At 53.5% G+C, this 14240-nt stretch overlaps 4 protein-coding genes across 4 annotated transcripts; 1 reads left to right on the top strand and 3 right to left on the bottom strand.

The window, feature by feature from the left end:
• Nucleotides 1-138: 138 nt before the first annotated feature.
• Nucleotides 139-1063, top strand: N7462_002505 (phosducin family protein; the record flags this gene model as incomplete). Its single annotated transcript, XM_057074231.1, has 3 exons — nucleotides 139-176; nucleotides 285-467; nucleotides 571-1063. The coding sequence occupies 3 exons, from the start codon at nucleotides 139-141 to the stop codon at nucleotides 1061-1063; spliced, it is 714 nt and encodes a 237-aa protein (XP_056937872.1).
• A 670-nt stretch (nucleotides 1064-1733) lies between these two features.
• Nucleotides 1734-2833, bottom strand: rsmA (putative bZIP transcription factor (Fcr3); the record flags this gene model as incomplete). Its single annotated transcript, XM_057074230.1, has 3 exons — nucleotides 1734-2292; nucleotides 2365-2639; nucleotides 2711-2833. The coding sequence occupies 3 exons, from the start codon at nucleotides 2831-2833 to the stop codon at nucleotides 1734-1736; spliced, it is 957 nt and encodes a 318-aa protein (XP_056937871.1).
• Nucleotides 2834-4468: 1635 nt separating this feature from the next.
• Nucleotides 4469-6002, bottom strand: N7462_002503 (casein kinase 1 family protein; the record flags this gene model as incomplete). Its single annotated transcript, XM_057074229.1, has 4 exons — nucleotides 4469-4574; nucleotides 4701-5703; nucleotides 5757-5829; nucleotides 5991-6002. The coding sequence occupies 4 exons, from the start codon at nucleotides 6000-6002 to the stop codon at nucleotides 4469-4471; spliced, it is 1194 nt and encodes a 397-aa protein (XP_056937870.1).
• Nucleotides 6003-7990: 1988 nt separating this feature from the next.
• On the bottom strand, nucleotides 7991-12664 carry N7462_002502 (putative cell polarity protein (Tea1); the record flags this gene model as incomplete). Its single annotated transcript, XM_057074228.1, has 4 exons — nucleotides 7991-11510; nucleotides 11570-11852; nucleotides 11943-12339; nucleotides 12413-12664. The coding sequence occupies 4 exons, from the start codon at nucleotides 12662-12664 to the stop codon at nucleotides 7991-7993; spliced, it is 4452 nt and encodes a 1483-aa protein (XP_056937869.1).
• Between the last annotated feature and the right edge of the window lie 1576 nt (nucleotides 12665-14240).

Raw genomic sequence — 14240 nt, 5'->3', positions numbered from 1 at the left:
GTGGCGCCCGGTCCAAACACTGCAAACAGGTGGCATCATGCATTACGGCGATGCCTTTGGCTCCTCAACTTCCTCGATAAACACTCTGCCTAGGCTTGAGCATCGCTGATTACCGATCGCCCTGGGCTTGAATTCACCATGGAAGTTGAAGTAAATCCCAACGAGGATACCGAATGGTATGACCATGACCACGACAAGCCTGCGTTCTTGCATGCACACCACCATGCATCCCCCCACCGTCTAAAGCTAGCTTACAGTGATACTAAATGCTTCGCTTGATTCAGGAACGACATTCTTCGCCAGCATGGCATAATTCCAGAGAAGCCTAAAGATCCCGAGCCTTTGATTCAGGAGGCCCTCATTGAGGCACAGCGCAGAGCGCACGAGAACCGGCTTGAGGACAAAGACCTGGATGAGCTGGATGCACTCGAGGACGAGGAGGACGAGGATTTCCTCCAGCAGTACCGGTTAGTCCTCCATATATGCAAAAACCAAATACCAAGCCGAATCCCATGCTAGCATCAGTACCCAATGTATAATTGAATCAATGCTAATGGCCAAATACAACAGCCAAAAACGCCTTGCCGAGCTCTCCACCCTCCAACAAACCAGCCTCTTCAACCAAGTTTACCCACTTCAGAAAGTCGACTACGCCCGAGAGGTCACTGAAGCCTCAAAAGAAGCCTTTGTGCTGGTCAACTTGACATCCCAGGGTGGTAACGTCGAGTCCCGGGTCCTGACCGAGCTCTGGCGACAACTGGCCACCAAATTCGGCGACATCAAGTTCTGCGAAATCCGCGCCGACATGTGCATTGAGGGCTATCCAGAGCGTAACACCCCGACAATCTTGATCTACAAGGACACTGAGATCCGGAAACAGTTGGTCACGCTGCGGGAGCTAAAGGGACCTCGCACTAAGCTGGAGGACCTGGAGCGACTACTCGTTGAGATCGGAGCGCTGAAGGAGAGCGACATGCGCCTGAAGAAGCGCGCCGACTCGGACGGGGAGCAGAAGAAAAATGACGAACTCAATGTGGAGGACTATGATGACGACTGGGATTAATTGTTTTATTTTTCTATGCTTTCAATGAAACACGACCAACCCCCTCATGATTATGTGATGTGTGTACATTATGAAAATGTCCGGCCTGTTCTTGCAACTGAACAGTATCCGGAAATGCACATAAACAAAAAACAAAAACAAAAAAAGATCCTCGAATATCCCAGGACTTCTATACATCCTGAACACTCCTTTCCTGGCGAGCCTTGGACTGCGAGCGATGACTTCTTGCTTCCGTGCTGTTTTCTCGCGTGGTTGATCCATCCGTGATATGGAAATACGCAGTCGTTTCAATCGTATCAAATCCTACTCCCATGAATAACATGCTATGCAAAAGAAAACTCAGATGAATTCACTTTCAGCCTTGTGGCTTACGTATTTGCAGGTCCAACAAAAGCATCAGCGTGGAAAAAATTGACAAAGTCCACGCTGAAAGGACCCCTAAATACCATCAATATCCGACCAAATCACAGTCGAGTTAATCCATCGCCATCCTGGCAATCCTAGTTCCAGCGCCAAAATACTCCATAGTTGTTATCATGACAGGCTTCTGCAAAAGATCAAAGGGGTAAAAAACAATATAAAGAATCAAAAAATGAGAAAGTATGTAAAAAGGCATTCGTATCATCAAGGGTCGGGGGCATGGCCAGGACATCAGGAACGAACCGCAATTTTAGATTAATTCATCGCGGTCGGCTGCGCTCTCCTCGATTGCCCTTCGCACCTGGCCTTCCCTAAAAGCAGGACCTTGCCCATCACATTGAGCCATACCCTTCAACCGCTCGGTGACGTCGCCGATGTCGACTTGCCCGCGCTTAAACAGCTCGTGAGCCTGGATGAGATCCCATGTCGCGCCGGCATCGAGCAACTTCTCCCCGGTAGTCTGACACAACGTGACACGATGCTGCGGGCTTTGAGGCACTGCAGACCCGAGTCCCGAGGTTGACCCTGATCCCGCGCTTTCGGGCATGAGGTGGGCGTAGAAGTCTGTCGGGGTGAATTTCAGAGGGCCGGTGACGATTGGCTCGGCGCGGTCTTTGGCGGGGCCGTTGCCGCCGTTGAGGGAGTGAGAGGTGGCGCGAAGAATCTCATTCTCGGTCGCATATTTGGCCAGCTCGCGCTTGAGGCGCTCGTTGTCTGCTTGGAGGGTTGAGGATGCTTGTTCAAGGTTGGTGACTTTGTCTTCGAGGTCTTTTACATGGCGCTCCTTTCGTTCTCGGAATGCTCGTTGGCTAAATGGGGCATTAGACTTAGTATCGACTTGTAGTGGAAGCCGCATCTACTCGTGAGGGGTGGGTACATACGCTGCTCGATTCTGTGCCTTGCGCTTGCTTTGCGCGGGGGTCGCCGACTCTTTCTCCTCGCTGCTACTCCGCCCCGCGGCGGGGTCTGCGTACTGGTTATCGTCTCCGTCAATTGACGCTGGTTCGGGCTTGTTATTGTGATGAATATCATTGCTTGATACCGAGTGCTTGGTGAAAGAGTCCGGGGGTGAGTGTGGTGGCGGAACAAAGGAGGAAGAGGAGGAGTCAAGGCGGAATGAGGGGTCGAAGCCCGGGAAGTATTGATTGTAGGTATTCTGGAGTTGACGTTAGAACTTGTCTAGGATTCTCATTGTTCCTGTACGAAACCCTCGAGGGGCAACGCTACCAAGGAGAATGCATCACGCATCCCATCGTCGGACTGAGGCTGGGGTTGCTGATCGGGGGTGGGCAGCCCGTAGAGCGTTGAGAATGACTGGGACTGATGACCGGCAAAGTTGGAATAGTCCATCGCGCAGTGACTTGCGAGGCCAGGGCCTGAGTTTTCTGTTGGACAGGAAGACGGGGAGAAGCGACAAGTAGGGGTTGAGATGAAGTCCGGTAAAGCGGGAGATCCTGAACCTTGAAGGTTGTGCTTTTTACCCCGGGAAGATCAGACTTGCCAGCCAGAGACGTGGCGTTACGCAGACAGGTTTGTTTCGAGTTTGTCCAGATACCACACCATAGACTATCGTCTAAAGTAGATTCTTATTCATAGATGATGTCTTTTGGCGCCTACTACGTTTCCCCAGTTAGTCTTCTGTTGTGGCCCTCAAATTTCTAAGCCAATTGCCCGTGGGCGGAAGTAGATCCGCCATTACAAAAAGGCCCAGAACGGGGCGAACTCATACTCGATGATCTCACCGAAACTTTCCGTCCAAATTCTACACTGAGACATGAACTCAAGAAAAAGCATACTTAAGATTAGAGAAGGCTATGGACAGTGGTAAGTCTAAGAAGGCCAAGGGGTAGCTTCCGGATCGACCTCAAAAAGGTGATCCAGTATCGCACCACCTAAGTCCCTTCATAGTCACCTACCACAAGAGGAAAAAGTGCGAGCAGTTAATGTCAATGTGTGGAGCATGAACTTGGATATGATCAATAAGCTAGTAACATAAAAAGCAACACGAAACGCAATGCAAATCGACGCAAAACCACCCCGGAAGCGACCCTAGCAATTTTCCGTCGCCAACCACCAAACCAGAATCGACTCTCCCAGCCGATCGAAGACCACAGACAAGTAAGACTATCTGCCGATAGTGAGGGCAAATAGCTAGAAAAGCCTGTAAATCAACGAACTGGAGAAAGTTAATCCCCGAAGAACCACCTTCCTCTTCATATTAGATCGGCAAAGCCGGTCGTCTCCTCGTCCCCGAACGGGCGTCGATGTTGCATTAAACAAAAGAAAAATCAGATGGGAAAGGGTTAAGGGCAAAACAATTTCACGGGCAAAGGAAAGGGGGCAGAAAATAACGATGGGATAGTGCATATGATCATGCGGGTGAAGGAAATCCAGTGTGAGCGACCAGGGGATTAGAAACGTAGTGTTCTCGTTTCTAATTTGACGCCATCATTTGCATCTCTCCTGCAGTCTGCCTTTTCGAGTCGTGTGCGAGACTTGGGTAAAAGTTGAAGAGATACCCGTCCCAGAACATCGCAAAAGGGTCAAGACGCAAGAATAGCCACCATATCGGATGCGTTTCGAAACTGAGTGATCGGTTGATGCCCCAAAAGGGGGAAAGAATTCCGAAAGAAGAAAAAAAACAGTGGCCTTGTGTTGTCGTAGCTCCGCAGGAAAGGCTGGTCAAGAAATATTGAGATCTTCCAGTTCAAACCAGGCGAACAGACGAAACAACAAAGACGGATCGAAACGGCTGAGGTCGAAATATGATCGAAAACGGGATAGAAGGGCTGGTAGAGATTGCAGAATGAATGGAGATCCAAGGAGAGAAAGAAAAGAAAGCCGAGAAAGTCGAGTCCATGCGAATGACGGCAATGGCGAATATCCCGGGGTTCTTTCAGTTGAAATGAGGTTGTTCATGCAGGAGATAGAGACGGGGGAAAGAATAGTCTGTCGGTCTCAACTCTCGCCGCACGCGTTACAAAATTAGTACCATTGAGCACCTGCTCCATTGCCCCGCTTTGAAACACCACCAGAGGGTCCATAGACAGGACTAGGTTCGCCTTTCGGAGCAATGGTGGCAGAGCGTAGCCTAACGCGGAGAACTGTGATTAGTCAGACTCGGAACTCAAGGGTCCTCCACGAAGCGTCGCAGGAAAGCACGAAACGCAGTAGGAAAAAGGGGGTCCCTACATGGAACCAAGTTCCAAGTACTCACATCCGATCAGTTCCAAGGGTGTTGGGAGTGTTCTCGCCGCTGCGGTCCATGACCTTGCGACGAGGAGCGACAGCCGAAGGCTTAGTGGCAGCACTAGTCAAACCAGCAGGACTGGGTCCAGTGCCAGTAACACCGGTGCGCCGCTGCTCCTCCTCCTTTTCCTTCTTGGAGGAATCCGAGGTCATGGCCTTCTGGTACTTGTAGACAGTCCAGTCGAACACATAGTCATACTGGAAGGACTCGCGGACAAAGAGGTCTCGGAAGATCTTGCGCAGATAGGAGTAATCCGGTTTGTCATCGAAACGCAGCGAACGAGTGTAGTTCAGGTAAATGGCAAACTCGTTAGGGAAGCCACGGCAGAGGACCTCGGTAGGGGTGGTCATCTTCTTCTCCATAATACGGTCATACTTCTGCTTCTTGGTGGCAGCCTTCAGACCCTGCCAGGGCAGAGACCCACGACAGAAGTAGAGCATGACGTAGCCCAGAGACTCCATATCATCACGGCGAGACTGCTCCACACCCAGATGAGTGTTAATACTAGCGTAACGGGCAGTACCGGTTAGGTTCTTGTTCTCGCGGTAGGGGATGTGGAAGTGGGTCTTGGGGTCGCGGTATTTCTTGGCCAGACCGAAATCAATCACGTTGACCTGGTTACCACGCTTGCCGATGCCCATGAGGAAGTTGTCTGGCTTGATGTCACGGTGGATGAACGACTTGGCGTGGATGTACTCAATACGGGAGATGAGCTGATCGGCAAGCAGAAGGACGGTCTTAAGCGAGAACTTGCGGTTGCAGAAGTTGAACAGGTCCTCGAGACTAGGACCCAAAAGGTCGATAACCATGGCGTTGTAATCACATTCAGTACCGAACCAGCGGACAAAGGGAATGCCGACGCCGCCAGCGAGAGACTTGTAGACTCGAGCCTCATACTCGAGCTGGGGGTGCTTGGCCTTGACGCTCTCGAGCTTGATGGCGATCTCTTCACCAGAGATGATGTTGGTGCCTATGTCAAGAGTCAGCAGCAGTTACAGAACCGTGGAGATCAGGACGACAAACCAAGATAGATATCACCGAAAGAACCGCTTCCGATCTTGCGGCCGATACGGTACTTGTTACCGACGCGTAAATCCTATGTATACTGTCAGCAAAGACGATGGACTTTGAATTTGGTGCAGAAGGAAAATCCAGGGCCAAGGCAGGCCCTTCCGTTCAACATCACGAGTGTCCTCTACAAGAAGATCTGGAGAGGTGGACGGGAGGCAAGTGGAAAGAACAAAAGGTTGTACTGACCATGGTCGTCATCTCGAAGGTATTAGGGTGGCACAGCGATTCGCCGTGCAAGGAGCTTGAAAACTGTACGAGGTTGAGGTCAGAAACTGCCGTCCACATGCAGGCTGGTAAGAGAGAACGAAGCGCTCTGGGTGAGGAAGGAAAGAAGGGAGGATGGAAAGGTGGGCAGGTGAACAGAAGAATCGTTGTAGAGGGAGGGGGTGTGACAGCTGAGCCTCAGGCCATCGGCGAGGACGGTCTGTAACTTGGGGGGGGGGGGGGGGTGGTGCCGATTTGGCCACCCAACAGATGTTCATGCAGGCAACAGGGAAAGACGCCCTTTGATTGACATGGGAGAAGACCATGGTAGTCCAGGCAGATCTTGAGTCAGAATAACAAATGGAAGAGACATACTTGAAAACCTGAACAACGGATTGATAGATCAAGACGTGGGCCGGGGAGAGTGAGATGTCCAATGCCGACCGTCAAGGGCCGACCGGGAAAAGGGGAGAGGAAAGGACGTTGGCGGGATCGGACAAAGCCGAGAGGGGGAGGTCAAAAGTAGACGAAGGAGACAAGAGACAACCGAAGAGATACCAAGGACGAAGCCTTGATAAACGGCCGGGGGAGGAAGGTGGGAGAAGAGAAAGGAGGGAGGGGGCAGGAAGTCGGTGAGAGGCGGTATTTTCTATTAGCGAAGTCGCTGGGCGACAAGTGACCAGCCCAGCGCCCGGCCGGTGTGACGTCCGTGGTATTGCACCCGTCACCCGGCGCGAATCCCGGCAGCGGGTATGGTCACGTTCGTATTGGGCTGCAGGGGCCCCTTGGGCCCTTTGCGGTATGGAGTATTTTATGGAGTATTTTATGGAGTATTTTATGGAGTATTATTAGGTACCCATAGTAAAGTCAGTACATCAACATGGCCCCCTTAGGCTCATGCGATTCTTTTAGGGTGGTGGATCCTGTGTAAGTTAAACGGCGCCCTTCAAAGGATTCTTTGATGCCCCTGGCTCACCGAGAGAAATGGAGATGCGACGGGGTAAATGAGATTTCTCAGATGCCCGGAGGACGGTATTGTATAGGCGCCGGGCATCAGCTTGAAGCGCCTTTGAAATGTTTCGGATCTTCGATCATCCTCGGCTCCAGCCTGAATGCTTGAACCGGATAAAGACGATTTCTCTGCTTTGTGATCAGCTCGGAAGCACCCTCCCATCATGCTCCCACCCCTCCTGGCCCTGAGAACCTGACATGAAGACAACAATTGCACCCTTCTATGCGGGTTTTACCCAAAGGGGCAATGTCTCATCTGCCCTGGGCGGAGCTGAATGCCTATCATGCAGTGCCATGTTTGCCGCTGGCCCCAAGCCCCAGGTTGCCTAATACCCACTGCATCCTGCCGCTATACATCGCGTGCCTCCCTGGCCGACCATCACTCTCGGGCGTGACAACCCGAACGTATCAGGGATTGGGGGAGGCAATCGGGTTCGGTTTGGTATCTGGGCTGGGCGTCTTCGATGCATTGAGCCAAAATGCCGCTACGGGGAGGATATAAGATACGAGGAACATTCGAGCACGTCATGAAAAAAAGAAACGATGACTATTTTGCTGACTATAAAGTAGACGGCAGATTCGTGGAGAATGTACTAGTGGTACAGCCAGGGTCCAATGAACATCGGAAAGCCGGGGTATAAGAGAGATAAAAAGGAAACAAGGAGTACAAGGAGCGATCGGGGAAGAAAACAGGGGGAACAAGTCGCGAGAAAACGAAGGGAATCCCGTCCCAAAAATGGCAATGGAAACAGACGGCGGGAAAGAAAAAAAAAGCACAAACGCAGATAACCTTCATCATACAAGGATCATGTATCGCAAAATACACAAGAAAACAAAACGAAGGAAATGAAACAGAGTACAGAGGCGGAAGGGAAGAGGAGGGGGGGAAAGCGCTCAGAGAAGGCTGCAAATCGACAAATCTCAGGGCATATGCTCATAGAAACGGCAGGGAAATCAGACGGACACAGGGCTTAGATCACATTCGATGTGCCCTCGGAGTGACCATTGCCAGCACTCATAGGCTTGAGTTTACCGACCGCCCGCTCTTCCTCGTCCAACCGCCGCCTCCACTCGGCGAGGCTATCGCTCATCATCGCAGGGCCATCGCTATTCTCCTTGGTAGGTGTGCGCTCGAGATCCATTTGGCTGCTGAGGCGATAGTTGCGGTTGGTGCTTTCCCAGTGGTTACGGAGAGCCTCGAGCTCGTTGGCGAGGGAGTCCAGAGCCATAGAGCCGCGGTTATCAGGGAAGGAAGTAGAGTCCTGGGAGACGCTGCTGTCCGCACGGGGTCGCCCGCTGACAGTGTTACTCGATGCGTTACTATGGCTGCGCGAGATTCCGTTGGAAGGAAGAAGCTGGCCATGTTGAGATTGGCGCCGGTAGTGGCCAACTGAAGTTTCAACCTGTTCCAGCAGCATATTGACCTTTTGCTCTGCATCCGATGCACGGGTCTCCAGATGTCCATTCTCCTTCTTGAGTTGCTCGAGTTCAGTGCGGCTGCGTTCAGCAGCAGCGAACAAGTCTTGCCGGATGCGCTCATGTTCATTCAGCGACTTCTCTTTCTCGATTTCGGCGGCAGCGAGGTCTTCCTTGAGCTGACTGATCTGGCCTTCAAGAATATTAATCGAATTGGAGGTGCTCTGTTCCAGGTCCGCGATAGACTTCTGGAGGGAGATGCGCTCAGCCTGCCATTCAGCGGAGGCATCGGATTCATTGCTGGCATTCTCCAGGTTCTTCTGAGAGACTTCCAATTCGGACTGCAACTTGGCATTCTGAGTCTTGTAACGACTCAGCTCATCCTTCATGCGCTTCAGCATCTTCTCGGTACCCTTCACGTAGTGCACCGCCGATTGATAGTCGTTCTCCAGCTGCTCCAGCTTTTCCCGGAAAGCACGGTCGGCTTCTTGCTCTCGGGTTTCGAATGAGCTCCTGAGATCATCATGAGCCTTCATGCTGGCCGAAAGCTGCTGCTCGAGCTCGCGCAAGCGGCTCTGCTCGGGTGTTCCGAACCGTGAACCGGGCGACTCAAGGCGAGGAGAACGCCTGCTGTCTGCGCTTACACCACGCTCGCCAAGAAGGTCCTTGAGGGCGGAGTGCTGAATGTTCAACGCACCAGCCTCCCGCTGGTGAGCCTCAAGCTGGGACTTGAGGTCTCTGCTTTCAGCAGTGGCCGCCTGGCTTTCCTTCATGGCAGTTTGGAGCTGTCTCCGCAGCTGGAGCCCTTCGCGACTCGCCTGCTCTTGATAAGCCTCGAGGCCTGCAATGCGCTCCTCTGCACGTCGCAACTTGTCCGCTGCGGCATCTGCGGCCGCCTGGTTGGCCTTTGCCAGGGCGGTGGATCGCTCGACTTGGGCCTCCAAAGCCGCGACCCGCTGGTCAGCACGAGATCGAATAGAAGAATCCAGATCCACAGAAACAGCGCGCTCCAGTCCAGACACAAAGGCCATCTTGTGAGTTTCGGCTTCTTTGGCATGGCTTTCAGCCAACTCCTCAGCTTCACGCAGACGACGAGTGGTATTCTCGAGCTCAGTAGTACGCTCCTCATGCTCAGACCGGAGTTGTAGAAGCTTTCTTTCCAATCCCTCACGGCGTTCTCTCTCCTCTTCTAGCCGCTTTTCGACAATCGTCGTCTTAGCAGCTGACGCGGCAACAGCTTCCCGTAGGCCACCAAAGTTGGTACCGAAATCCTTCAACCGTCCCGAGGACTCCTCCGCCTGCTTGATGAGTTCCTCCTTGTCCAAGATGAGCTGCTTCAAGGAAGCTTCAGCTTCTGAGCGAAGCAGAGCCTCTTCTCTGGCGGAAGCTTCAGCACGGTGTAGTTCAGCACGCAGATTCTCCGCCTCAAGCGCATTGTTTGACATTTCCAGCTCAGCAAGACGTTTGCGAGTGGCTTCATTGGTGTCTTCGGCCAGCTCTTTCGCCTGCTTCTCCTGCTGGAGGTCGGTTGTCAGCATATCAAGCTTAGCCTTCAGTTCCGACTGAGACGCCAGAGCCAATGCAAGACGACGGCCCATGTCAGTCGGCCGTTCATCTTCTCCCTCGCGAGAACCCTCTGGTTGAGGAGTTCCGCGCTGACTTCCACCGTGGGCGGCGAGTCTAGCTCGCGAGTAAGCTGCCTCACTGACAGCCACATCACGCTGGTGCTCGACTTCCGCGATGCGCTTAGAGGCAATTGCTGCCTGGCGATCCACGGTGGCTTGCATCTTAGTCAATTCAGCGCGCATGGCCAAAAATGCCTCGACAAGCGTGCGGTCTTCTTCATTGAGAGACTCGTGAACACGCTCGTCTAGGGCAGGGCTGCTAGACGCGTTGGGGACATAGCCGCCCTTCTTTGCCAGTGACAGTTCGGAAGCATACCAGGCATTGCGAGCCTTTGCAGCCTCCAGCTCCTTGATCAAGGCCTCCTGGTGGGGGGTCAATCGTGGCGAGCGGGGCTCGTCGCCTAAGCTTCGAGAGTTGCGGAAGCTTCGAGACTCGATAGAGCCATCGATGCTGCCAGCTTGCCGGCCAAGCACTGACTCTTCTGCGCTATCCATTGAGCCACGCTGCCGATGTTGGCGCAAGGATCTTTGGCGGGCAGGTGTCATAAGAGGGGCCGCCTCTCCAGCCTCCATCGCTTTGGCAGATATCTTCGGTGCTTGCTGCTGCGTTGGAGTTCGTTGACCCGAAGATCCCGAGCCATCCGTAGCATCCTTAGCAACAGGGGATTCCGCACCCCGCTCTGCATTGGCAGCGCGAATATCTACCGTCGGAGTGAATCCACGCTCATTCTTGGTGGGTGTTTTGCTGCGAGGATTCATTCCGGGTTGAGCCCCGTTAGTTCGGGGGCCTGGCGAAGGGGCCTGGCCAGGGGGCGGGGGCCCGGAAGGCGCTTGGGCAATCGAGGCTCGAGGAAGACGAGATCCTGGACCCAGGTTGGGGTTGGAACCAGAAGTTTGGATTAAGCTCTCACGAGATGGGGTGGGACCACGACGCATTTGTTGGTCTGGTGTCGCATTTTGAGCCTCGCGAGAGGTACGTCCCGAGGCTGGTCCTTGCTTTTCGACGCTCACCTTTCGACCAGATGGCACGGCACCACGCTCACTTGACTGGGAATCGTTGGGGTATCGGATCTTGGATGTGTCGAGAATATAGGCCATGCTGAGCTCGGCCGGGTCTCTCGGAGCCGAGCTGGGTTCACCTGCTATCACAATGATCTGCTTGCCAAATGCTGTCATGCTGTGTCCAGACCGTGGAGAGGGTGCCGGGCCCATATTCTGAAAGGAGTACCAGCGACGGGTGGAGATACGGAAGGCAGACAAGTCACCCAAGTCCACGCCCTCGTCAGTGCGACCACCAAACACATACATCACATCATTCACAAGAGCCGCGGCGTGGCCCTCTCGCGGAGTCGGGATAAATCCAACACAGTCCAATTCAGTCCAGGTGTTAGCACGAGGATCATAGGACCAAACATCATTGAACCATTTCACGCCATTTGTTCCTCCGAATCTGTTCGAGTCAGCCTCGCTATCCATATGCCTTAGTCCACGGAGGAAAGTTTGGCTTACAGGTATAATTTATCATTGTAGCCGACGATAGAATGGTTCGTTCGTGCCGGGGGGATTTGGCCCTCTGGTGGTCCTCCCTCATGGCTATTTTGGACGAGCAGTTCCCATTTGTTGGCGGGATTCTGTAACTGATTCAAGTCGAAGGCGACCAAGTCATTGAAGAAAAAGCCTTCCACCTGTCCACCGAACACATAGAGCTTGGAACCCAAAATACTCAATGAGTGACCGTAACGACCAGCGGGACGGGGACCGGGAGGGATTGCGCGAGACCATTGGCGAGAAGCTGGAAATGATGGGCAAAGTGATTAGACCTCAGTTTCAAGTAATATGAAGTATAACTCAGGGGAAGAGGTAGCTGGTCCGATCGACTTACATGTGTTCAAAAGATATAAGGTGTCATCCAGGGCATCGGTGTCGTTGATTTTAGTATCGCCGCCAAACACAATGAAGGCATTGCCGACGAGCAAGCTCGCGTGGCCGACTCGGGGACCAGGGCCTTCCGAAACCGTTGCAATCTGAAAGCAGGAGAGGCTACCACCGCTACTCTCGATCATCCACAGATCGCCTTTGACGGTCGACCCGTCAATCAGGCCACCCATCATGTAGATGTCTCCCTCTTTGGATGCAACAGCATTGACGGCCGCGCCATATCGAGGAAATGGGTTCGTTTGGGGCGACGAGAAATTCAGGCGACGCTGAGACCATGGATAGAGGGAGGAATTCGGGCTGTTCGGCGATACGCCATTGGGAGTCTGTTGCGGTCGTGGAGCCTAAAAAAAAGCGCGGGAAGGGTTCGGGTCAGGGCGGCACCCTTGTCGGCGGCGACGGAGACAGACAACTTACCTGTGTTTCTGATTCGGCTCGTTGGCGCATTCTGACCGGGTCCGAGCTAGTCGGACTGGTTGCGGAATTGAGGGAGTTGTTGTAGCTACTGCTGGGGGTGGGCGTCTGCGCGAAAGCGTTGCCCTCCTTGGCCCCGTTCGTCAGGGCAGGTGTGCCGGACGACGGAGCACCTTCGGAGGTGTGAACGTTCCTCGTCGCCGGAGGAAGCGCCGTCCCCTGTTGAGTTTTCTTGGATTTGAACAAAAAGGCCATCGTAAAGGTGTCGTAATCGGTCGTTCACAGCGCACTGGGAGATTCCGCGCCCACGGGTCGGGGCCGCCGGGTGCGATGATCTGAATCTGGATTTCCGGTCCCCCAGCAACAAGATATTCCCGAGAAAAGGCGAGGTCAGGATTCTTGGGAGGGGGGAGGGGGGTGGTGGTGGTGGTTGGAATGGAAGTGGCCGAGCGGAGGAGCCAGGGGAGGGTGGTTTTCAGATGCAAGTGGAGTCGGGAACCAGAGGAAGCGCCAGGAACCGTCGAATGTCTCCCATCCACCAGCCGCTCAGCGTTCGCCCCAAAAAAAAAAAAAAAATGGGCCCAGGGGGTGGTGATGCGTGTTGGGTGGAACCTAACCTAACACACAGCAATCAGGCTGCCCGTGAGCCGAGAACAGAGGAAATCGAAAGCCAGCCGATATAGAAAAGGGGGAGGGAGGGGAAGGAGAGGAAGAAGGATGAAAAGCAGTCGAAAGATTCAATTTCCCAGGGTTGATCTAGTCCGAGTCACGCTAGCGGCGGCAGCAGCAGCAGTAACAGAAGGTGGTTGAATAACTTGCATACTCAGGGGCCAACGGTCATGGGCTCTCTGCTATGCGCCCTCATTCTTGGGCTCGTTTCCCTCCCAGCCGCTGGTCGTCATGGCGAACCGCTTTCCTCACGATCCAACCTCTAAGCCAATGCTGGGACAGAAGCTGGCAAAAGATACCGACCCATGCCCTCACCCTAGCCTTCTTTCCCCCCTGTGATCATGGGACATGGTGTTGCCATTGCTATACGGAGTCCGGAGAAGTAGATCTGGCATCAAAGCCCGGCCCACAAAGAACCCCAAGTCGGTCTATCTCGAAGCCCTACAAGCACGACATCGTACAATGTACCAAGAGATAGAAAGACGAGGTTTTGCGTATAGTATAGAACAATCACCCGGAAATCACCATGCCATTCTAAATAGGGTCATGGCCATATCAGAATGGCTTCGGTCTCCAAACAACGGGCATTCCTCGTAAGCCCGAGCACAACTTTCATACTTCCGACCTGCCAACCTTCCCGCCTTCCACCTTAACAACTTGCCAAACCAACCAGAGGGCCCCCACCGTTTCCGCCCGAACACTCTTCTGGGGGCTTGCTCTCATTATGCACGCATGATGGGCGGAAACCCAGCCGCGGGGCTGTCTTCCTCGAGTTCTCACGGTGTGAGCCGCTGCATCCAATGACGGCCCTGCACACCCCCAATTCCACACGATCTCCACACCCCACAACGTGCAGGGAACCTATCCCAACGCCAAACAGTTCCCACGGCGGTTTGGGAGAACTACGGAACGGGCAAAAGAGCGGTAGACGCCTAGCATTCAGGGTCCAGCCCGTTGGTGATTTACGCGCTTTTCAGCTGGTGATGGACAGTCGACCCTCACGATGGAGTCACCCCTTTGAAAAAAAAAAAATAAGATAAAATAAAATGACCGACATACTCTCTTACTCGCCCCCGACGGTGTCCACCGAAGCGTGATGGATCCCACATGAAAAAAGGGGGGCTTAGGCTTAGGGTTTCCCTGCCTATCACAGGAATTCGGG

The sequence above is a fragment of the Penicillium macrosclerotiorum genome, assembly GCF_028827735.1.
Source record: "Penicillium macrosclerotiorum strain IBT 26536 chromosome Unknown utg000002l_segment0_segment0, whole genome shotgun sequence".
NCBI classification, from domain to species: domain Eukaryota; kingdom Fungi; phylum Ascomycota; class Eurotiomycetes; order Eurotiales; family Aspergillaceae; genus Penicillium; species Penicillium macrosclerotiorum.
Note: the sequence above shows the minus strand (reverse complement) of the source record. Positions and strands in the feature narration are given on the sequence as shown.